General features: G+C 40.1%; 1 protein-coding gene across 1 annotated transcript in view; it reads left to right on the top strand.

Moving 5' to 3' along the window:
- Positions 1–24,760, top strand: part of LAMA1 (laminin subunit alpha 1) — a 160,682-nt gene that overhangs the window by 79,353 nt on the left and 56,569 nt on the right. Inside the window, exons 17-30 of the mRNA XM_019755789.2 lie at positions 1,452–1,579; positions 3,002–3,088; positions 3,798–4,009; positions 9,610–9,716; positions 10,019–10,199; positions 11,227–11,363; positions 12,048–12,284; positions 13,367–13,510; positions 14,024–14,203; positions 15,352–15,537; positions 16,092–16,219; positions 16,873–16,993; positions 17,997–18,134; positions 23,717–23,838. Of these exons, the coding sequence (XP_019611348.2) occupies positions 1,452–1,579; positions 3,002–3,088; positions 3,798–4,009; positions 9,610–9,716; positions 10,019–10,199; positions 11,227–11,363; positions 12,048–12,284; positions 13,367–13,510; positions 14,024–14,203; positions 15,352–15,537; positions 16,092–16,219; positions 16,873–16,993; positions 17,997–18,134; positions 23,717–23,838 (2,108 nt within the window). The remainder of the gene's footprint in view (positions 1–1,451; positions 1,580–3,001; positions 3,089–3,797; positions 4,010–9,609; positions 9,717–10,018; positions 10,200–11,226; positions 11,364–12,047; positions 12,285–13,366; positions 13,511–14,023; positions 14,204–15,351; positions 15,538–16,091; positions 16,220–16,872; positions 16,994–17,996; positions 18,135–23,716; positions 23,839–24,760) is intronic.

Raw genomic sequence — 24,760 nt, 5'->3', positions numbered from 1 at the left:
TCTCATTTGGGGTTCTTCTCCTGTTTTCCCATGAATAGATTCAGGTTATACTTTTCAGGCCAGAATAGGTCATGAGTGTGTCCTCCTCGGCACATGGCATGTGCAGGTCCACATGTCCACTGCCTCTCACTCGTGGTGGTAATTCGGATTTCTCAGGCCAGGTGTCGGTCAATTTCTTCACTATATATTTGCTGTTCTTTCATTTTGTAAAGTGAGGGAGACACTTTAGAACCATGCAAGTATCCTGTTCCTCATCAGATTTCCCCCTTAGATTTTGTAGTCATTGATTATTCTTGCCCAAACAATACTTACTATGATGTTTGCAAAAGAATGGTTATCCAACTCTAGCCCTTCCCCCACACTTATGGGTATAGCATTTCACTATACGCAAGAACCCTCCCTTCTCCTCATATATTTATTTAATTACGTGTTTTGTGTCAGGACTCATGGATTCCAAATTTTCCCAGATTTGGCCAGTGGGAGCATATCCAGTAGTTTTCGATTGCATGATGAATATTGTTTGATGAATATTGTTGCATTTTTTAGTTTCCAGATTTTGTTGCTTTCTTTTAAAGAACTTAGAAGTTTATTTTGGCAGACAGTTAGGTTATTGCAAGTGTGCGTGATTGTTTCAAGGTTTGTTTTTCAACGTTGTTGGGGCAGGTCTCATATAGCCTTTACTCTGTGGCAGTTTTAGCACAACTAGGAAGGAATTTTCCTTCTGAAGTCTCTACTGAGTGTGCTGAGTGTTTACCGGGCTCTCCCCACAGTGGTATAATGCTGGTTAGAATTCTAATATCTCTGAGCTCTGTGTGAGTTCTGAATTTTTCAGCTTACATCTCACCTGTCTTGCATTATCTGGTCTCAAGGAGTTGTACTCTACGTACAAGCAGCTTAGTATTCTTTAGCATTTTGGAGGGATCCCCCATGTAGATTTCTGGAGCTCTTGCTCTCCGAAGCTCTAGCCCTCTGTCCAAATTCCAGCAGGTTCAGCTTCCCCAAACTCTGATCTCTGTCTCCTCAACTCAGCAAGACCCCCAGCTCTGTTTGGCCAGTGTCTGCAGGCAACAAACAAACAAACATGTGGTTGTAAGATTCATTCCACCATCTCCTTTCTCTCAGGGATACAGACCAGCACCCTCTGTTGTCCATTGTCTGAAAGCATTTGTTTGATAGATTTGTTCCAGTTTTTTAGTTTCCTGCAGAAGGGCAAGAAGATACCAGTTACTCTGACATGGTCGGAAGTGAAAGTCTTATGCTTCCCATTTACACACATTAAAATTTTATTAATTAATCTGGAAAAAGGCAACCCTTTCTCATGTCACAGAGTTTGGTGACTTGTTTTAGCATTTTGTCTTTTTTTTTCTCTGGACTTTAAGTTGTTTGTAGATATATCTGAGAGTCCTTTATGGAAAGCTGAGCTGAGTCTTCTTTTCATTCATGTGTCCTAGGCATGCAGACACAACACCACCGGGAACCACTGTGAGCACTGCCTGCCTGGCTTCTATGGGCTGCCTTCCCGCGGGACTCCCGGGGACTGCCAGCCTTGTGCCTGCCCCCTCTCCTCCGCCTCCAACAAGTAAGCCTGGCATCTCCCCCAGCAGGTGTTGTCTGGCCTGGCCAGGATTTCTGTCCAGATATGTACTAATATCCACAGAGGAAGACTTTGTATGTAATAAGAGTGTGAATTTTTCCCAGTAATAATTCATTAGGATTAAAGATGGAGGGGTGGATTGTCTTTAAAAAAAAAAAAAAAGTTTTGTGTATTAAATTATGTAAGGCAAGTTGTGTGATGGTAAGGACATTTGCATACTGTTTTTCCGTTTGGTATAATGTTGGTCATATTACTTCATAGGTATATATTGTGTGCCTACCACTGGGCGAGGGGGTATAGGGGATACAGAGATGAATAAAACATGTTCCTGGGCTTACAGAGCTTTTGGTCTAATGAACAAAATGTGAGGCTCATTGAGAATGGGCTGAATTCATTTAATTGATTCAGCAAGTATTTATTGAGCACCTACTATATACTAGGTCTCATGGTAGGTACTCTGAGTATCAAACTGTTTGTCCATGTCTGCCGGCCCTCGGAATCCACAGTGTGGCCCACAGTAGAGGAATGTACACTGAACTGTGAGAATCTGCCATGAATGACTCTCAGTAAACTCTAGATCGGAGCCTTGAAGGATGAGAAGGAATTTGAAGGCAGCAGTGAAGGATATCCTAGGCAGAAGGAACTGAGTGTGCCAAGCCATGGCAGCATAAAAGAGCAGATCTATCTAAGGAGTTCAGTTAGTCCTGGAGCATAAGGCATGAGGTGATGTGGAAGGAGACAGTCATGTGAAGGCCTGTACATCATGGGGCATAGGGCGTGATGTCCTGCAGGCCAGTGGTTTGAAAGCTGCTCTCTCTCTCTCTCTCACTAGTTTACCCTTTAGAACTCTTTCTCCACTCGCACACAAAGAATTTCCCCCATGGGGATTTTTATTTGAAATTCCAGTGTATAAAAGATACAATCAAGCTTACTCTCCTGAAATCATGGAGGACTCTTAACCACCCCCATACTTCCCTTCACAGGCCTTCCTGAGATGCAGGAGTAGAATCTGAAGGGACCCTGGGTCAGCAGTGGAGGTCTTTTGGGAAATGTTGAGTGCTCAAGTGTATAAGGGAGCTCACTCTTGGTCAATGTGGGCCAGGTTCTGAGGCAGGCAAGCAGTGCCAGGGAACCCAGAGAGGAACCAGGCTGGAATATCAGAGCAGGCCTCCTGGAGGAGGTGACAGCTGAGTTGAGTATTGGGGAAAAGCTGGGTGAGCCCAGGCAGAGAGAGGAGGAAGCACACTCCAGCTGAAGTGGGCCGTGCGGCCTTGGATTCTGGGCTAAGGAGTGAGGACCCAATGAAAGTTTGTAAGGACAGGAGTGGTAGAAATTAAGCATTTAAAATACTTAGAAATTCTGTATCCATGCATGGGAAAATTGCACTCATTTCTAATGTTTTGATAGTTTCAGCCCCACCTGCCACCTACACGATGGAGATGAAGTAGTTTGTGACCAGTGTGCCCCGGGATACTCAGGAACTTGGTGTGAGAGGTACTTTGCATTGCTCAACTGGTTTCCAAAAAGATGCATTAAAAACTATTTTAATATAAATTCTATGTGTTTATTTTTAAATGTGTAGTGAAGTGTGGTTTTGGAGTTTTGGTACATGATTATTAACTCATGTAATCTTAGAGAAAAACCAGTATTTAATAACAAAATTAATATTGAAATTCCCTGAGAATTTTTTGAGAATGGCACTCGATCTCCTTGAACTAAATCTGAGTTCTCATCATCAGTAACAACAGGAATCAGCAAGGAGTCAGTATTTACTGTCCACACATTTAAATATCCCTTTACCCTGGATAATTCTGTAGGGGAGTGGTAGTTTGATTAATAGTTGTCTTCTGGCGCCTGAAAGCCAATGTTGTCTGCTCCCACAAGGAAGTCTCAGTGCAGAGTCTGGCTACAGTCCGTAGGAGAGGGTGACATCCCTGAGAGCTGGGATGTGGGTCCAACTGGCATGGGGCCAGGTCCACGTCCCCTTGGATTTGTGGCTCATTTTGGATGCGTTCCCCATTCTTCCCAGTGAGTGAAGGAAATCTGTGAATGTCTGAACTTGGAGTTGCATTCCTTCCACAGTATAAATCTTTCATTAAAAGAGTCAGTCTGATTCATTAACCATCCAGAGAACCCCTGGATAGTGGGGTAATGTCTAGAGAAATTGTATTTATTTGGATCCCTCTTTCAATCTTTTATGCAGATGTGCAGACGGTTACTATGGAAACCCAACAGTGCCTGGGGAATCCTGTGTTCTGTGCAACTGCAGCGGCAATGTTGACCCCTCAGAGGCCGGTCACTGTGACTCTGTCACTGGAGAATGCCTGAGGTGCATTGGGAACACAGACGGTGCCCACTGTGAAAGGTGTGCTGACGGGTTCTACGGGGATGCTGTGACTGCTAAAAATTGCCGTGGTGAGTTTATGCGCTGTGAAGTCGAGTTCATTACTTATGGTTATGTGAAGTCTCCATCCATTTACTTACAGGTGTCAAAAAGTGCTCAGCCCATGAGGTAACTTTATCTTAGTGGTTCTTGTGTTAATGTTGGGTATGGACCCAAGAACAAAGACATTCCTACTACCCTATGTCAGCTTCATCGGTTACTCTATGCAAAGGTCAGATGGCCTAGAAGAGATGCACTCTTCCATCTGAGGAGAAAGTGGTGTTTTACAAAGTGCTAGTACAGCTCTCAGAGACTGATATGAAGGAAGAGTGATGCTCTAAGCCTGTCATGTTTGTGAGGGAGATGCTAAGGGGTTTTGTGAAGCAAATGGGATTTCAAGAGGTAGGGTGGGAAATGGGGAGACTCCAGCCCCAGAAATCGATGTGTCTTAGTGGTCTATGCCTGACCTAGTGACCCCCATGTTGCTCTGTAGGGCTTTGCTTAGATCCTTGAAATTATGAGTCAGGTAGAACCACTCACTGAGAAAAGCAGATTTTCCTATGCCCTAGCTGACAGACTTTAAAGCCTTAGGTCCAATACAACCCTCAAATATGTGTGTGTGTGTGTGTGTGTGTGTGTGTGTGTGTGTGTGTGTAGCACAGTTCTTGAAGAAGTGAAAGAGTAACAATGACAATTATAAATTATTTTGATAATTTCCTATAAATGATGAAATCCTACTATGCTATTACAATGTGGAGACACAAGAGGGTGCTAGTGTGACAGACAAGATATTTTCCCAGGTACACGTCAAGAAAGAAATCAACAAGGTTTTATAGTCCTGGGCTAATGAACCGACCTTCAGTTCAGCAGCGTGGTCACCTTGATTTGTTACTACAGGAAGATAATTATGATAACTGGCATTTTTATAAAACTCCAAAGTTGATTAAATTCTTTTGCAATTCTCATCATTTCTTTTCATCTTTATGGCAAACCTTGATGATTCATTTCTTAGTTTATTTGTTACTTCTTAGGCACTGGATTGAGAACTGTGATAGGAGTTGGAAATTTATGGTTCAAGTCTATTGGGGAACTACATATGATGGGGTAGATGATAGGTACATATGTGGAGCTCAGGTTTTGGAGTCTGATTAATGTAGGTTAGGGTCCAGGGTCGATAACTGACCAACTGTGTGACATTAGGCAAATTCATTAACCTCTCTGAGCCACTATTTCCTTATACATAAAATGGGCACAATTACATATACATATATATATAAATAAATATATATATATATATTTATATGTATAAAGGCCTTTCTGAGAATTCAAAGGGATAACAAATTTAAAGTTGTAGACATTAAATAAATGTTAGCTATTATAATTGCTAGTAATAGAGCAGTAATTTTTATTATTTTTCTATATCAATGCTGTCCAACAGAAATGTAAGCCACACATGTAATTTAATAATTTTCAGTAACCACATTTTAAGTAGGAAAAAGAAACAGGTGAAATATATATTTAATAATACATTTTATTTAGCCCAATATATAAAATGTATTATAATGTTATCGTGTAATCAAATTTTTCAAGTATTAATGAGACATTTTCTTTCTTTTTTTGAAGAACTGAGTCTTTAAAATTAAGTATATATTTTATAACCCATCTCAATCAGGATATTAAATTTTCATCAAAAATACTTTGTCTGTACTTAGATTACACAAAATTTGTTGTTGAAGAAGGATTCATACCTTCAAGTTATTCAAACATAGTGGATGTTTGAATACCAAAAAGTCATTTTCCTTTAATATGTGCATCTACATTGACAAAACTGTGTCAGTATTTTGCTGTGGGGATAAAAGGAAAGATAGGAAATAGAAGGTTTTGGTGATGAATGGAAGGTGGGGGAGCAGGGTTAGGACACGGAGCCCTGGGGTCTGGCTGGGTCCAAGTTCTTGGCCAGGCAGCTGAACTGACACTGTCCAAGCCCTGTAGTTATAATTTTTATTCTTTTCTCATCTCCCCCTCCCCCACCCCTAGCTTTGATGTGATGAATTCCTACAACTGTTGCTGGATATCCTTCCAGGTACAGAACAGAGTCCCTCAGTAGAAATCCTTCCAGGTATAGAACAGAGTCCCTTTTATGGGCTTCCAAAGATCCCCTCCGCATGCTAATATAATACTGTATTTTATTAGGCTAAGCCATGTAAAAAACTCAGTGTTCAATATCACTGACATGGGAAGTCCTGTGGAGTTGTTGGGAAGGCGTTTGGATATTCAGGAATCAGGGAAGAAAAAGAGCCTGGTAGTTGAAGTGATAGATGTGGGCACAGCTGTCCAGGGCAGAGAGTGGCACTGAGAAAGGAAAGGGCTGTGGGAACTCTGCTGAGCGCTAACATTAAAGGAACCTCACGTGAATTAAGTTAGTGGGTATAATTTTCATATTGTGGGGTTCTTATGAGAATTAAAATATATGAAGTCGGTAATCAGCAATGGTTTTAAACTAGTATTGGTTATAACACGAACAAGTTTTTATTAATAATTGCTATTATAATTGTTATTACAGAAGGATATTCTGAGGTTTAAATTTCACACCGAAAAATAGAGAAAATTATATGCTTCCCTCCTAAGTTTGCTACAAAGGTTACATGAAATATTGTCTGTAATGTGACAGGTACAAACTGATAGTATGATAGATATGATTTCCTATTATCATTAGTATTCTGTGGTGATCATACAGTGAACTTTGAATTTTCACCAAAGGAAGGGAAAACTTTAAGTGAGACACAGAGGGGGAGGCCCAGAGGGAAATATGAGAAATAGGGAGAAATACATGAGAAGTAGGAAGAATACTGAAGAATGGGTGTTCGGAAAACTTGGTAAGGAGAAAGTTCAAAAGGGAGAGAGCAGTCAGGGGTCCCACCCCTTAGAAAGATACAGCAAGATGAAAACTGAAAATCTGCTCACGGAATTTGTACCTGGGAAGTACCTGGAGACTTCAGGAAGAGTGCTTGGAGGATGGGACCTCAGATAAAGAGTTAAGGGTATGAGTGTCGGGTGGTGTGTGTGTGTGTGTGTGTGTGTGTGTGTGTGTGTGTGTGTGAGAGAGAGAGAGAGAGAGAGAGAGAGAGAGAGAGGAGAAAATGTGGGCGTATGTATGTGATGTTTTCGATGGGAGACAGTTGAGAATGGTTGGAGGCTGAGGAGTGTTTTAAAATACAAGCTTTATTATTATTTGGGTATGGCAAGGCCAGCAGTTCAGATGACTACCATTGAAAAGATAGATGCCAGGAGGAGGGGGACACATCACAGCATGGGGCTGGCCCTGTGGGGAAGCTCCCAGGTTGGTCAGGAGGGAAAATGTGGGCTAGAGCCTTTTTGTGGTTTCTGTGAGGCAGGATAAACAGTCTTAAGATTGGTTGGTTTGAATAACTTAGCAGGCTCTGGGACATAGGGGGCTGTCCCTAGTTGTGTGAGGCATGGCTCTGGCGTGATTAGGGCAGTGGATGAACTTGAGAGCCCAATAAAGAAGGCAGGCAGGGGTGTGGGCTCTGGGCTGATAGGTTTACACACGAAAGGCATTACAGCTGTTTACTATCTCTAGAAATAGACTAACCCTGAGAAGGGTAGTCTCTCCAGAGTCAGCAAGGCCCCAGAATTCTAAGCATCAGAAATATAGGAAATAAAAGGCATGTTTAATATAAAGAGGTAGTAGAGGTTTTTGGCTACAGGAATGGGCAGAGCAGAAAGGGCAGCAGTGAATGGGGCCCATAGCACTTAACCGGCCTCCCGCAGGAGCTGTTAGTGTCAGCGCACTTCCACCAGGGCAAACCTCCAGTGAGAGAGTTCCTCCAGAGATTGGCCAAGGTCAGTCAAGGAGGCAGAATTCCACCACCTTTCTCCTGACCATCTGTCATGCAGGGCGGCCTGCAGGGTCTCTGATCCCGCTCCCCACATAGGAACGCAGGATATGGTGAGGCCAAAAAGGAACACCCACGGAGCCATAGGTAGGGGAGTCATCCCACTATAGTCTCACTGGCAGCTGGATTCACACGATGTGCGACCTGCTGTCCACTTTTCTGCCATCTGACCGATTCTCCATTTGCTAGCTGCAATCCGCCTCTCTGCAATCTGCAATCTACACTTAGCCCTTGCCAGCCACCATATTCTTGCCAGCCCCCATTTTTTTGCTAGCATAGCCACAGCAGTTATAGCAGTGGCCAATGGCTCACTGGTTCAGCTGACGGCCAACTAGCCACAGCTGATGGCCATCCAGTCACAGTTGATGGCCAGTTACTACCTGAGCCAGCATCTGTCCACGTGAGGCCGAGAGCCTGGAAACTGGACTCCTGGCTCTGTCCCCACACCATCAGCCTTCCAGTTTCCAGCATCTCCCACTGCTCTGCCTCCCACTGCAGTGGGCTTCCACACAGAGTGCTTGGGGTTGAGATAATTTGCAAAGTTTTTCTTTTCTTTTCTTACATTATTATACCATATGACAGAAATTGTGCATTTTCTGAATCCAAGCTTTCATAAATAGTATACATGACTGGGGTATTTTGTCAGTGAACATATTTTTTTTTTCCCTTCTTCTGCCTCCACCCCCAACCCCCCACTCTGGTTCAAGCCGTTGTTTGTCAGTCTGGTTGTTTAGGACACAGCTCCCTGGCCCATGCTGGTATTATGAGCCTTGTGCTCCCCCTGGGTGAGGCAGTCGGTTGCCAGTCGTTGGTTGGCTCCTCACGATGGCTGCCGGCCACTCACACTGGCCACCAGCTGCTCGTGGCAGCACACAGAAGCCCACGGCAGCTCATGCTGCCCTCCAGCTGTTCACTGCAGCCCAGCTCCAGGGAGAGCCGTTGTTCACAATCTTAGCTGTAGAGGGCACAGCTCACTGGCCCATGTGGGAATCAAACCAGCGACCTCGGCATTAGGAGCACGGCACTCCGAACATCTGAGCCACTGGGCTGGCCCAGTGAACATATTAAATATTTAAAATGAAGTGCATATTGACACCTGTGGTATAAATATCAATTAAACATGTCTTGCTTTCATTAAATTGCATCACTTTGAAAAGGTAGGGGATTTTAATCATCAATATTATAACTAGATAAAACTGAAACATCTAGCCTGAAGGTAAATATATTAGAACTACATATGACTCGTGACTTAGAAGAGGGAAATGTTTTTCATTAAATTATGAAATATATTTATGTAGATTGCTATAACTGAGCTTTAAAATATTAAATATAGACATGATTGGAATGAGAGAAAATGGCTACATTGATTTTGAAATCTCCATTGCATGTTTTTTAATGCAGTTTTGTGGATATACATTGGTGGGCCATTTAAATGTTTTCAAAGAATTTATGAAATTGGTCAAGTTAGTTTGCTAATAATTATCTTAATAGATTCAGTAGTTTATTTCCTCTGTGATGTTTCCTCTACCAACCCTATTTTGGCTTATTCTTCAGAAAAAATGCTAAATATTTAAAGTTATTTCAAAGTAATATATGTGTTTTTTTAGTTTTGTGATTTGAAACATAAAAGTGTACAATTTTTCCTTTGGGGATTAAGGGATCTCATAACCAAACCCAGAAATGGACACGACTATGTTTTTGTGTGTGTGTGTTAGCCTGTGAATGCCATGGAAAGGGCTCCCTTTCTGGCATCTGCCATCCTGAGACGGGTCTCTGCGACTGCAAACCACATGTGACCAGACAACAGTGTGATCAGTGCTTGGTAAGATGCCTACTAGTCATTGCATACAATTAAAGTATTAGTGATGTTCATAATCGACAACTTAACCTTGGTTCAAATGAAATGAATTCCCGACTTCTTGAAAGAGCTAACACCCAAAACGCAACTGGTGTACGCTGTGCTTCCCTATCTAGAGAGTATGTATTCAGTTTACAAAGGACTGGAATGAACACTTTATGATTCTATGAAACACCCCGCGTTTGATTTGGAAAACATTCTAGTATTATTAGTTATTTATTAAAATGTATTTTGGCTTCCACGATTTTGCCCCTTCTATGAAACAGTATGGCTATTACGGGTTGGACACAGGGCTTGGCTGCCTGCCCTGTAACTGCAGCACGATGGGCTCCATGTCGGATGACTGCACGGAGGAAGGCCAGTGTCACTGTGTACCAGGTGTAGCTGGGAAAAGGTGTGACAGGTGTGCACGTGGCTACTACGCATTCCAGGATGGTGGCTGTACACGTAAGCTCTTGAATTCATTATTGAGACTTTATAGTAATCTCCAGACTTCTCTTTGAACCCTCCTTTGATTTCTAATTCTGTTAAGTTCCTTTATTTTTTTTCTCTTCTTTACATGTAGAATTTCATACCTTTTTGTTTGTATCCCTGTTCCAGATACATCCATAAGCTTTGGTCAGGTTCTATTAATTGTGTGAGCTTAGATTAATTACTTAACTTCACTTAGCTTTAATTTCCTCATTCTTAAAATGGACAAGCTAATTATAATGTCCATCCAGGATTTTTAAGGTTGTACATCAAGTCTTTAACACAGCATGTGGCATACAATAAATGCTCGATAAATTCTAGTTCTGTCTGTTCTTCCCACCTATCCAGGGTTTTTCCAGGCTGTTCTATTTCACCCCCTGTGTCCCCGTTACCTCTCTTCCAGCAGCATTTATTTTTATTTTACTTTTCAAAGATTTTTATTAAAATATAGCTAACATTCAATATTATATTAGTGTCAGGTGTACACAATAGTTATTCAACATTTATACACCTAAAGAAGTGATCACCATAAGTCCAGCAACCATCTGACACTACAACGCTATCACAATATTATTGACTATGTTCCCTAAGTTGTATATTACATCCTCATGACTTATTTGTTTTATACCTGGAAATTTGAACCTCTTATTTCCCTTCACCTTTTTAAATTTTTCAATTACAGTTGACATTCAATATTATTATATATTAATTTCAGGTGTGGAGCATAGTGGTTAGACATTTATATAATTTAAGAAGTGATCCCTCTGACTAGTCTTGCTATATTATTGACTGTATTCCATATCCAGCAGCATTTCTTGACAAGGAGGAACAACCACCTCCCATGAGACACAAAGGGGTCTTGGGAATCACATGGTCTCTTTCAGGAACTAAAAGAATGATTTAGATTATTAGTGAGAGGAAAATAACTTGTAGCATCAGCTCTTACCCCTTCTGTTGCACTGATTGTCCTGACCTGTAACACCACCATCTGTCTTTGTTGTAGCCTGTGACTGTACTCACACTCAGAATACATGTGACCCAGCGTCGGGGGAGTGCATCTGCCCTCCTCATACTCGAGGCGTAACATGTGAAGCCTGTGAGGACAAATACTGGGGCTATGACCTGGAGCACGGATGCCAGGTGTGAGCTATCATCTGTGCGTTTTCTTAACTGAGCATTACTTTGCTCTAGCGAGTTGATTTCCTTTTCTTCTATGTGCTTGATTTTAACCGGTTGAATAGGTTTATGGTTTATATTTACAACTCAATATGGATTGTAGGAATCAAAGTGAAAGAAACAGCACCATTAAAATACGTTATTCTAAGAGTTCTTCAAGACCCTAGCTGTGGAATTGATGGTTAGAAGGTCAAAAAATTATTTTAGTGCTTTTTAAATATATTATGTGATATATACTATCTTCTAGGAGAAGGGCATAAATCGCTTTATTAGGGGTTTATGTCCATTCTCAAAGGGTTCTAATTTTTTATGTAACTTTTTCAGTTAAACTTAGATATAGTTTGTGTTTTGAGAACAGAGGTAAAATTACTTTGCTTCTAAAATAATGTTGCTGGACTGTTTGTCCCCATGAAGCAGACTGAGTTTCAGGTCACATGTGCCACAAAGATGCACACATGTCCACAATGCAGTTCCTGCCTCCTGCTGGCATGTGGCAGAGTTAATCCATAGAGCAGTGTAGAGATCCATTCCTTCGTATAATTTCCCCACATTTAGTATTTTCTGATCACTCCAATATGTGCACATTATGAAAATGTAAAAGCTGCCTTTTTATTTATTTAGTTGTGTTGTTTTATTCCCTTCTTCCAGGCCTGCAATTGCAGTCGCGAAGGGTCAGCCAGTCCTCAGTGCAATGTGCTCACTGGCCATTGCCAATGTAAGCCTGCATTTGCGGGACCGAGCTGTCATCAGTGCTCCCTTGGCTTCAGAGACTTTCCAGACTGTGTGGCCTGTGACTGTGACCTGAGAGGGACATTGGTGGACACCTGTGACGAGGAACAGGGTCTTTGCAACTGTGCAGAGGAAACTGGTACCTGCTCTTGCAAGGTGTGGGCCCTCGGTGTTCCATTTTCTTCCTCTTACCTTCTCGTAACAGTGACTTTTGAGCTTTTAACTATTTAAATAAGCAGCCAGGTTTTAGACACGTCTCATAATGAGTAAACAATACCTTGCAGGTCTGAGTTTAAATTTCATGTGTGCTCTTCTAGAATGATGGATGATTCTTTAAATGGAAATTTTACTGGTCATTGCAAATGCGAGATGATGGAACTGATTTGAAAAACACTCTTGAGTTTTCTATCATGTGTTACCATTGGCTGAGTAGCCAACCTGTCTTGAATATATAGGTAAAATAGATAACACAGAGCTCAAGGAGATTTGTGATTTTAGAGCTGATAATTATTCTTTTGTATATGCTGACCAGATTAAAGGAAATTCATGTTTCTTATTTTCCAAGGAGGTAAGATTTCAACATCATGTTTAATTCCATGTATTTCCATTAGTTTTCCCATTGTGTTTTGTTATAAGAACCATGGACCAGGTCCTTACAACAAAGCACAATAGGAAAACTAATGCATTACAGGGCTGAAAGAGTCTCTGGCCACCTTCTCTGGTCCTTTCCTGGGCCTGGAAAGACGGAATCCAGAGGGTACTGGGTTGATTAGTGACTGGGGATGAGGAAGGGACAATTCAGGTAGATACTACAGCCTGGGAGTAATGGGAACATCAGTGGATATTTTTGGCTTCGCACATTTATGATACTAGCAGTTCTCATTATAGCCAGTTAGAACGGGAGAGACTTGCCTTAAGAATCACCTCATCCATCGATCTTCACCCTGACTGATCATCAGAGTCACCTGAAGCCTCCAGGAGATTCTAATCAGGGAATGTGTACTTTCCAAAAGCTTCAAGATGATTCTGATCATCAGCTGTTGTGGGGAATCCCTGACTGAGTCTTTGAGAGAACTAATGCTCGGAGAGGTGAAGGAACTTGCTTAAGGAACAGCTAGTCCAGGGATGTTTCTTGATCCAAAATGACTTTTATGGTTTACTTCATTTCTGTTTGTTCAGAAATCATCTTTTTTTTTTTTTTTTAGATAAAAATGAGTCTATGATTTTTTTCCCTCTAGGAAAATGTCCTTGGCCTTCAGTGCAGCGAGTGTCGAGCTGGCACCTACGGTCTCCATGCTGACAACCCTCTGGGGTGCACCCCGTGCTTCTGCTTTGGGCTGTCACAACTCTGCTCGGAGGTGGAGGGTTATGTGAGGATGCCAGTAAGTTAGGAATGCAGTTAAAATGTTCTGTTTTTAACCTTTCTCCCCTTGGGAGTTGGGTGGGGGTAGGAGAAACAGTCAAGCACTTACATTAAATTTTGCTCTTAAGGCATCAGAAATCCTGAGAAACTAATTTGGGTTAGTTATGAATCAGAGCTGTACTTCTGCTGTCCAGAGAAATATGTGGAGGTGGAACTAAAGGTATTCAGTGTTGCTCCTTAGCTAATCTATCGAAAGCTTTAGTTGGAGAGAAGATAAGATGGCAATATCTCAACAGTGTCCTTCTTATAACTGACAATTGCCCCGTGTAGCAGCAGTTTGACCCTAAATGCAATAGATTAAAACATGTTCACTTCATTTCAATCAGGATTTACGTTTAAAGGAAAAGTTTTTATTATCCCTGTTTTAATAATGAAGCTCTCTTATCTATGAAATAATGGTAGAATTGGACAAATCAAAGGTATAGAGTAAATTCATTTCCTAAAGTGCGTTTTTCCTCCCTTCTATGACTAGGTAACTCTGGGCTCAGATCAGCCTCTTCTGCGTGTGGTTTCTCAGAGTAACCTCAGGGGTACGACTGAGGGGGTGTATTACCAGGCCCCTGATGTCCTCCTGGACGCCATGACTGTCAGGCAACATGTCCATGGAGAACCATTTTACTGGCGGCTGCCGGGGCAGTTCCAGGGAGACCAGGTGAGGCCCACACCCAGCCTAGAGCCGGTCCACATTCCCAAGGGGATATGGGTATAATTTGAAATCACAATAGACTGGGTTTGCCCATCATTAACTGAAGTGGTTGTTAATTTCCTCTTCTAAGTGGGGATGGAGAAGTTTAACACTTATAAAAATCCCCCAAAATGTATGGTTCTTTAAAATTTTTCATTAATTTTGAAGTCTTTTAAAATTCAAATCATATTGTTATCCTTCTCAAAGTAGTCATTTAACAAATATTTGTTTTTACTAATATAAGTTCAGTACAAGCCTGGGTGCTATGGCCTGGGAGGTCCTTCTCAAGAAATTGTCACTCGGTTTGGGGGAAAATAAAAACCTTCTATAAAAGACTCTTGAAGGCATCACTTGCATTTTTGTTTATATAAATATTGGAGTCTTTGTATGAATTCACCCTGATCTTTAAAATGTGCGAATATACATCCAGTGTGTGTATAGATATAGATAATTTTTAATTCAAAGGAGCTTGAAAATAATCAGGACTGTTACTATGTTGATTTGTTATTCTGGAGCTTACCTTTGTTAGTATCATCAAGAAGGAATCTGTGGAAGGTGATGGATATGTCTGTGGCTATAATGGAAGTGATGATTTCATGGGTGAATACATATCCCAAAACTCTTCAAGTTTTATGCATTAAATATATACAGCTTTTTACAGCCAATCATACTTCAATAAATTATTTAAAGAAACTTTGTATCGTATTCCCCATATGAGTGGAAAGGGGGTGCGGGGAGGGTGAAAGGGTCAAATACATGGTAACAGCGGGAAACTAGACTTTGGTGGTGAGCATGCAATAGAGCACACAGATGTTGAATTACAATGTTGTACACCTGAAAATTATATAATGTTATTAACCAATGTTAGCCCAATAAATTTAATTTTAAAAAACTTTGTAAAAAAATCACTTAACAAAAAGAGGACTATAGCTTAAGTGAACTTAAGAATCCATAATTAAGTAGAATTAGAAGGAAGCAAAGTCTAGACAACATATTCTACCCATGTGATGTATTTTTAAGTACATGATTTCTTTCAAATGGCAGCAGGCTTGTAATGACATATTTTTAAACCAATGCCTTGTCAGAGAAGTAAACAACAATTTACTATTTGGTAGCTCATGGCCTACGGTGGCAAACTGAAGTACAGCGTGGCCTTCTATTCCTCCAATGGCATGGGCACCTTCAACCTCGAGCCTCAAGTGCTCATCAAAGGAGGCCAGACCAGAAAGCAAGTCATTTATATGGATGCGCCTGCACCAGAGAATGGAGTGAGACAAGAGCAAGAAGTAGGAATGAAAGAGGTGACCATGCATTCTTTTCATATAAGCCCCATAAAAGTGTGAACTTTGCTATAGATATAATGAAGTCATGAAGCGGCTGTAATAGAATGAGCATGGAGACCTGGAGATCAAAACTGCAATGGTTTTAGCAAGATTTCTAAAAATGACCCAAATTTCTATTCTCAAAACAGAGATATTAAGCTTATGTTAATATATAGCAACTGCATCTTAAATTCTTTATCTTGGTACACAAGTCTCAAACTGTATGGACATGATGGTAAGAAGTCTTTGGACTTGCTTGGGTCTAGGAAGTGAGTGTTCATTCACTGGGCAGATATTGATTGACTATCTACTATGTGGCTGGCACTGCCATAGGTGATGTGTGTCTGGGTAAATGAGACTGGCATCGCCCCTGCCTCTGGGAGGTGACAGGCTATCTTCCTCAGTTAAACTTAGGGTCATGCACAGAACTGGGCTCATTTCTGGAGAAATGTACAAAAGAATCATTTTCTTTGTAAGTTCATTGCTTCTGAGAATTTGTACTCTGGATTTAATTGAATGTGTTTCATCCGCAGAATTACTGGAAATATTTTAATTCTGTTTCTGAAAAACCTGTCACACGCTCAGATTTTATGTCTGTTCTTAGCAACATTGAGTACATCCTCATCAAAGCATCTTATGGTCAAGGATTACAGCAAAGCAGGTACTTGGAAACTTCTATAATTTAGACAACATTTTTCTTATATGAAAGCAAGCTGGAGGGATTTGATCTGCTTCACCCCCATTACTTCCTATCATTCTTAATATACGTATTTCTGTTCCCCACCAAAACCTTATTAAATATTAGTATCAGTGTGAAGTATATGAAAATTGACAAAGATTATCCGTCTCCCATACTAATGTGGATATAAAATGTAAGTACATAATGGTGATACCTTAGATGAGGATAAAATGGAAAAAAAGATTAAGTTCTGCTGTCTTTGCCTTTAAACTGCAATGCCCGTTCCTTTGTAATGATGTATCAGGGAAGGCTGTCACCTGCTCATTTAGTACTTAACCCATAAAGAAAGCCACTAAGTTTGGCCAAACTGGTCCTTCAAGAGGTCTCTCGGATACTCTTTCTGTAACACTATTTTTAAGTTCTAAAATGCTAACTGAGGAACTTCACTGTGTAAAGACAGTGCTAACGTGTTTTTCACATTTCCTTTATAATCGTGAATAGGAACTAATCCCAAACTGAGGAAAGCTCTGGTTTAATTATATGTACAAATACCATTATGTAATATGCTATGTTTCTAGAAAGTGTCTTTCTAAATATTAGTATTTCGTCTCACACGTCTTAACACGGTTTCACAGAATCTCAAACATTTCAATGGAGGTGGGCAGGAAGGCTGAAGAGCTGCACCCTGGGAGGCAGGTGGCCTCCCTGTTAGAGAAGTGTCTCTGTCCTTCCGGCACAGCTGGACTTTCATGTCAGGTAGGGAGACTGTAGTTAAAAATCCGTTTCCTGGTTTTGAGTTGAAATATGCTTGTTATAGCAACTCCAAGTGATTAACGGAACATATACTTATCTATTATTTTTTTCTCTTAAATTTTTTTTTAATGTGGTAAAATATACGTAAACATAAACTTCACTATCTTAACTATTTTTAAGTGTGCAGTTCAGTAGTGTTAAGTACATTCACAACCAACCTCCAGAATTCTTCATTTGGCAAAACTTACATTCTGTACTCATTAAACACTAACTCTATATCCCTCCTCCCGCCAGTCCCTGGTAACCACCATTCTATTTTCTGTTTCTATGAATTTAACTACTCTACGTACCTCATATAAGTGGAATCATATAGTATTTGTCTTGTTATAACTGGCTTATTTCACTTAGAATAATGTCTTCAGGGTTCATCGAAGTTTTACCCTGTGTCAGAATGTGCTTCCTTTTTAAGGCCAAACAATATTCTATTGTATATACCCTATTTTGATTATCCATTCATCCATCAATAGACAGTTGGGTTGTTTTACATTTTGGCTATTGTAAGTAATGCTGCTATGAACATGGGCGTACAAATACCTCTTCAAGACTCTGCTTTCAGTTCTTTGGAGTTTATGCCCAGAAGTAGAATTTCTAGATCATATGGTAATTCTGTTTTTAAATTTGGAGGAGCTGCCATACTGCTCTCCACAGTATTGCACCATTTTACATTCTCACCAGCAACGTGCAAGGGTTCCATTTTCTCCACATCCTCCTGCACACCTATTTTTCTCTGCCTTTTTTTTTTTCATAGTAGCCATCCCAGTGGGTATGAGGTGATGTCTCATTATGGTTTTGATTTGCATTTCTCTAATGATTAGTGATGTTGAGCATCTTTTCATGGGTTTGTTGGCCATTTGTGTATCTTCTTTGGAGAAATGTCTATCCAAATCCTTTGCCCATTTTTAAATCAGGTTGTTTATTCATTTTCTTTCCTTTTGCACCCCCTCAGGACTGTGCACCTGGTTACTACAGAGGGAAGCTTCCGGAAAGTGGTGGTAGGGGATCTCGCCCTCCGCTTGCTCCGTGTGTGCCCTGCAATTGCAACAACCACAGTGACATGTGTGACCCTGAAACAGGGACGTGCCTGGTATGCTTGTTTGTGTGGGGACTTGCATGAAGTTTAGAATTAGAGTAGGCACTGAATGTTTAAATTTCTGGTTCAAAGTCACGCTGGTGCCTTGGTTTAGAAAGAACTTAAATTTACCTAAATGTAAGGTATACATGTATTTCCTTCAGAAAAGTCTAGCTAAGTGGACTGACACTTAGTGGAAATTGTTGGTGGAAATTCTTTTATAAATTTTAATTCCTTGAATCTGTGAGTGGGCATCAGTTTGGGAATTAGTTAAGTGTGCCTTGTTTTTACTTGTGGTGCAGTGGTGTGTAGTCAAAGTAGATGAGAACTTTATGTCACAGAATTTGAAGAGTCATCTGGAAATCTTAAAATAAGTTAATGCCGATGTTGAAAGTTTATTTCTCTGTGTAAAATACTGCTCTCCCCTTGCATTTGTAAAAAAAAATTCATATTCTCCTCGATGTCTTAGTATGCATTTGTTTCCCAGCTGCCTTCCCCTAGCTCAGGGGTGTCCAAACTGTGGCCCGTGAGCCAACTGTGGCCTGTGATCCATTGTTAATCGGCCCGCAGCAAATTCCAAAAATATATTTAGTTTACTTAAATAAACCAGGTGAGGCAATACGTACTTCACCTCGAGTGAGTGGCCTGGCTGTTTGTGTATTTTACCGCATATGGCCCTTGGTGAAAAACGTTGGAAAAAGTTTGGACCCCCCTGCCCTAGATTGCTCTCAGGGACATGAGGAGAACTTTGATCACTGAAAGGGACAAAGTGACCCAGACTGAAGTCTTGTGGCCCTGAGGACAAACTCTTGTATCCATGATTTTGCCTAAGCCCGACTGATAACAGAATAATCTGATACCATTGTCCTACTCCTGAACTCTCATTCTTTATATTGGCAACTTGTGGAAACATTGGTAACTTGTATAAATTGTGCCAAGACTAATTTACCTCAGGTAAAATATTAGGTTGGTGCAAAAGTAATTGTGTTTTTTGCAATTATTTTTAACCTTTTAAACCACAATTATTTTTGCACCAACCTAATAACTCTTTGAAGGAAAATGAATTGCCCCCCAAGAAAGACATACCTGATGCCTTAGAGGTTCGGGGTGTGGCCCAATCACAAGGAATGGGACAGAGAATTAAGACTAACTGGTCTCCACCTGCACTAGATCTGTCTTCCTCTTCTTTTATTCAGATGCGCCTTTCATATGTGGTATTTAAAGGCAATTTCTGCTGGGAAAACTGCTCAAGTACGGCAGTGCACAGGTGAATTTAGAAACTGAAGTACTGCATGGTTTTCCTCAATTAAGAGATATGTGCTAATTTTTGCTGACCCCATTATATATGTGGAATTAAAGAATTATTCCAGTCATACAAGGTAAAATGGTCTTAATGAAGATGCAAACAGTTATAACACTATTAAGAAAAATTTATTCACTCTAATCAGCTCATGCTCCAGGCAAAAGTAAAGTGCTAATAGAGAAAATGAGAAAATCTCTTTTAAGGATTTAAGGAGAATTGATTTTAGGCAACTTAAATTTAAAGTGAGATGTAATTAACTGTGAAGGTCCCTTAGCCAGTCATGGGGACAAAGGTCTCATGAACAGTTAAAGAAGTTGATCAGTTCTTTCAGGCTACCTCTTTCCTTGGTATAGCTACTTTAACAAGATTAGGTATTCCTCAGACATTAAATTATGACCCTGCGTTTTCTGACCCAAATCCACTAGAAGAAAGTTCTACGATCTGCAGCTCACTAGTCGATTTGTACTCAGGAAAGAACAGAGCCTGCTTACCCCAGTCCATGAAAGATCGTGGCAGAATCTCCCCAGAATAAACAATGATGGGTGGCTTCCAGACAGTGCCCTGCCCTGGGGGTAATGGTTGGCCAGATGTGACCTAGAACCCTTAAGAGACCTCCCCTGGGCCTGTTACATTTTGCAGTAAACAATAGTGGATATACATATCGCCAGAAGAGTGGCAAAGTTTCTAAATCTAGATTGTTCTGCATTCTCACAGTGTTGAGCAGAATACATTTTGCTTCTTGTTCTTACCCTTTTTTATAGAAGATCTGTGCTCTGTGACCCTAACGACTTTTCTTTTATTCATGGCTACAATGTATTGCTAATTACTGTAACGCAAACCCACTCTAAACAGAAAATCATGTCTGGGCTTAGAGTTCAGAATTTCAGGGTTGCAACAGACCTATTTTTGTCAGAGGCCCTTCAGATCTTAAGACTGAATTGAATACAACATGCATGCCAAGTGGTTATTTAATGTATGTTTACACACCTCCAGCTCACTCCCACAGCAGCTCAGCTCATCTTTGGGCAGCCCCAATGGTTCGTGGAACAGGTGTCACGGGCTCATTCACCCAGTGGTGCAATTTTAATCTTTGGAGTCATTGAGACAAACCACCAGTTCAAATTTCTTCATGGAAAGTGACAGTATTTTAACAAATAACTTGTAAAAACACTTGATAAAAGTTCTCTTTCACATATCAAAGGTTCTGCATCTTCAGCCCTCTTGGTCAGATATCATCAGTTTATGTGTACCGGGTGGTTGTGTGGGATGGTTCTGAGTCCGTTCACCATTCTGAGGTGTGAATGTCAGCATCTGACTTAAAGTATCATACCCAGGGTCCAATGCCTTTACTCCCGTACTTCTAGATACGATGTTTCCAGGAATGCAGCCTATGGGTTTTGCCAACCCAGTCACTGCTGCCTCTACTAAACTGGCCAGACACTAAGACGCTTACATTCTTCTGACAGGTTTAGTACCTGAGTCCCTGCCTTTGAATTTGGGGCCTGACCTTTTCCTCTTCAGTCTTCATCTGTTAGATCCCTTTTGTGGTTTAGTACAATTCACTTCCATTTGACAAAATCTTTTAAGCACTTCCTATGTGTTTGTGATCGTATAGACGGAAGTCAAGACCTTTTTGGATCTGATTTTGTCATCCATCACATACTGTGTTTCCCCAAAAATAAGACCTAGCTGGACCATCAGCTCTAATGCGTCTTTTGGAGCAAAAACTAATATAAGACCTGGTCTTACATCATGTTAGATAAGACCTGGTCCTATATTATAGTAAAATAAGACTGGGTCTTATATTAATTTTTGCTCCAAAAGACGCATTAGAGCTGATGGTTCGACTAGGTCTTATTTTCGGGGAAACACGGTAGGATGCTCGTCCCTCTTCATGTCACTGGGCCTTGGGTTTATCATAAAAACGATTGATCAGAAATGTGACCTGGAAAGAGGTGGAGAGACTGAGGACCAGAGAAACACCTTAGGAGTCCCTCTGCCCAGCTACCCCCTTTCTGGGAGATAGGACTCACCTTTTTTATAGTTGAAAAATTGGTTGGTGTTCGCTGTACAGTTCCCATAGCAACCAACTCATCCCACATGTCAGTTCACATTAACAGATTCTTATTTCCCTGCCACTCTTTGGGGCAGCTTGTCTTTGATTGTCTAGGATCTTGAAAACAAGGGAGCTCATAATCCATTGTATATTAGGGGGAGTTTTTAATGTTGAAGCTGATGTTAGCAATCAAAAACCAAAACAAATCTGCTACAATCCTGTCTCATCATCTAATATATATTACTTATTAGCCTTATGTTTTATCATTAAGATAACTCTTTAACACAATTTTTTTTAAGAGAGAGGTTGCAAATTTTACTTCTAAAGAGATATCAGTTTTAGGGGCCGACTGAATCCTAGCAAAATCTATTTTCAGGTGAAAGAGGAATACAATTTTATTTATTTATTTATTTTTATTTTAATTATTTTTCAATTACAGTTGACATTCAATATCACATTAGTTTCAGTTGTACAGCATATTGGTTAGATGTTTATCACTTACAAAGTGATCCCCTGGTAAGTCTAGTACCCACCTGGCACCATACATAGTTATTACAATATTATTGACTATATTCTTTATGCTGTACTTTACAGCCCTGTGACAATTTTGAAACTACCAATTTGTACTTGTTAATTCCTTCACTTTTTTCACCCATCTCCCCCAAACCCCTTCCCGTCTGGCAACCATCAGTTTGTTCTCTGTATCTATGAGTCTGTTTCTGTTTGTTTGTTCATTCATTTTGATTTTTATGTTACACATATAAGTGAAATTGTACGGTATTTGTCTTTCTCTGCCTGAATTATTTCACTTAATATGATACCCTCTAGGCCCATCCATGTCACATATGGTAAGATTTCATTATTTTTTATGGCTGAGTAATATTCCACTGTATGTGTGTACCACCTCTTGTTTATCCAGTCATCTATTGATGGACATTTAGGTTGCTTCCACATTGTAAATAATGCTGCAATGAACATAGGGGTGCATATACGTTTCGAATTAGTGTTTTGTGTTTCTTTAGATAAATACCCAGAAGTGGAATTGCTGGGTCATAAGGTAGTTCTATTTTTAAATTGTTTTGAGGAACCTCTATATGTTTTCCATAGTGACTGCACCAATTTGCAATCCCACCAACAACAGTGCACAGGGTTCCCTTTTCTCCACATCCTCTCTAACACTTGTTTGGTGATTTATTGATGATAGCCATTCTGACAGGTGTGAGACGACATCTTATTGTGGTTTGTATTTACATTTATCTGATGATTAGTGATGTTGAGCATCTTTTCATATGTCTGTTGGCCATCTGTGTGTCCTCTTTGGAGAAATGTCTCTTCAGGTCCTCCGCCCATATTTTAATTAGATTGATTAATTTTTTTGGTATTAAGTTGTATGAATACTTTATAAATTTTGGATATTAACCCCTTATCATATATATCATTGGCAAATACAATTTAAACGAAAAATGCTGGAATAGTTTTTAATTTAAAAATCGTTTTTCAAACATATAAACTTTTCTTTCTATATCCTTTCATGCTGCCCAGGATAAAAGTCTGAGTCAGTTTGAGAGTTTGCTCAGTGACTTCTGTCCCTGTGGTCAGACACAGAGTCCAGCTCCCAGGGCTGGGTGACAGGGCTGGGTGACAGGGCTGGGTGAATAGTGATTCAACTGACCAAAAACAGGTTTTGCATTGGCATCAGATGTCAAGAATTACTTCTTTTACGTTTACTTTTTCTTCAAATATTGGGCTCATAGGTCCAAATGATGACATAAAATTCAACTGGAAATGATTTGGTTATTGCAGGAATCTATTGGTGTTGCTCTAAAACCCTGCGTTTTCTTCCCTCACTGTCTGTTTCCTCAATCTTCTTTCCATTCATTTCTGTTCTTTCACCTCCCCACACCCCGACTATGTGCAAAACTGGTGCACTTCAAATAGCCTTTTAGGTCGCTATAGATTTTAGATTCACATTTTAAGGCTCTGAAAGCTGGATGCCTTATGTGTATTTTCCATAAGAAGAATGTATTAGTAATTTCTAGGCTCTAGTATGAATGCGTGAATGAAGGCCACAGAGCTGGCAATATTTCTGATTTAACAAACTTAAACAAAACTGCTCTCCCTTAAGAATTAAGAAAAAAATATGATATGAAACATGGTAGTGATTAACTATTATCAGATAAGGATGATTTCTAACAATTTCCCATTGTTTCCTACTCCTTCTGAAATGTGGGGCCCCAGAATTGCAGCGATAACACTGCTGGTGACCACTGTGATAAGTGTGCTCCCGGGTACTATGGGAAGGTGACTGGTTCAGCTGGCGACTGCTCTCTGTGCACCTGTCCTCACAGCCACCCTGCCAGGTGAGCCTACACAAGTGTGTGACATGCCTGCACCACCAAAGCTGGGGCTGATTCAGTCTTCAGCCTCATTTTCCAGGGTCTCTATGTGATCTATTTTAATTAATATTCTCCTTATGCTGAGAAAAGCTCATTTTAAGAGTGTTCAATTCTCACAAGCATTTGAAGAGAATCTTTTCAAAAGCAAAGTGTTGGTGTTGGGGTGTTAGAATGAAACTAATTACAGAAGAGACTTTCAGGTTTCTGTTTTTGAAGACTAATTTTCGCCTCCAACATATGTGTCCAGAGTACCTAGAGATGAATTATTATTTGTTTTATGAATAAAGATGCAAAGAATTCAGCTCCTGTTTAATGTAAGGGAATGGGGTTAGAATTTATACATGCTGATGACTAAAGTGGGGAAATGCTACATAGTGATGGAATTGGGACCAAGTTCTACCTTGTACTCATCATGCTTGTATAGAATTATCTGAATGCAAAAAAAAAGAACCAGAGTCCTCTTTGGGTCCTCTTTGGTTTAAATGAAAATTGTAATTCATAAATAGCATTTTATTATTGCTTAGAATATTTGACAAGGCATTGAACACATATAGATCAAATACCAACTTTGGTATACAAAAATGAAGCTTTCTTTTTAATATTTGTGAATCTCATGTCTTTTATTGTTTTCAAGTAAGTGATGCTTGATGGTGAGTACCAAATGAGAGGTACTGTGTAAACTTCCCTTGTAAACTATCAAGTATCCTAAACTTTATTGTTGCTATTATTATTTAATGTTTTGGATTAAATCTGTATATAAATTTTGATTTATCAATCCCACTCTTGTAATCTTAAGCTATAGAAATACTTGCATATGTGTGTAAAGATGGATATATTTTAGCATTGCTTGTACTCATGAGAATTGGTGGGGGGGTGGGACTGAATA

Source organism: Rhinolophus sinicus, linkage group LG09, assembly GCF_036562045.2.
Source record: "Rhinolophus sinicus isolate RSC01 linkage group LG09, ASM3656204v1, whole genome shotgun sequence".
NCBI lineage: Eukaryota > Metazoa > Chordata > Mammalia > Chiroptera > Rhinolophidae > Rhinolophus > Rhinolophus sinicus.
The sequence above is the reverse complement of the archived record's forward strand: the minus strand, read 5'-3'. Positions and strand labels throughout refer to the sequence as shown.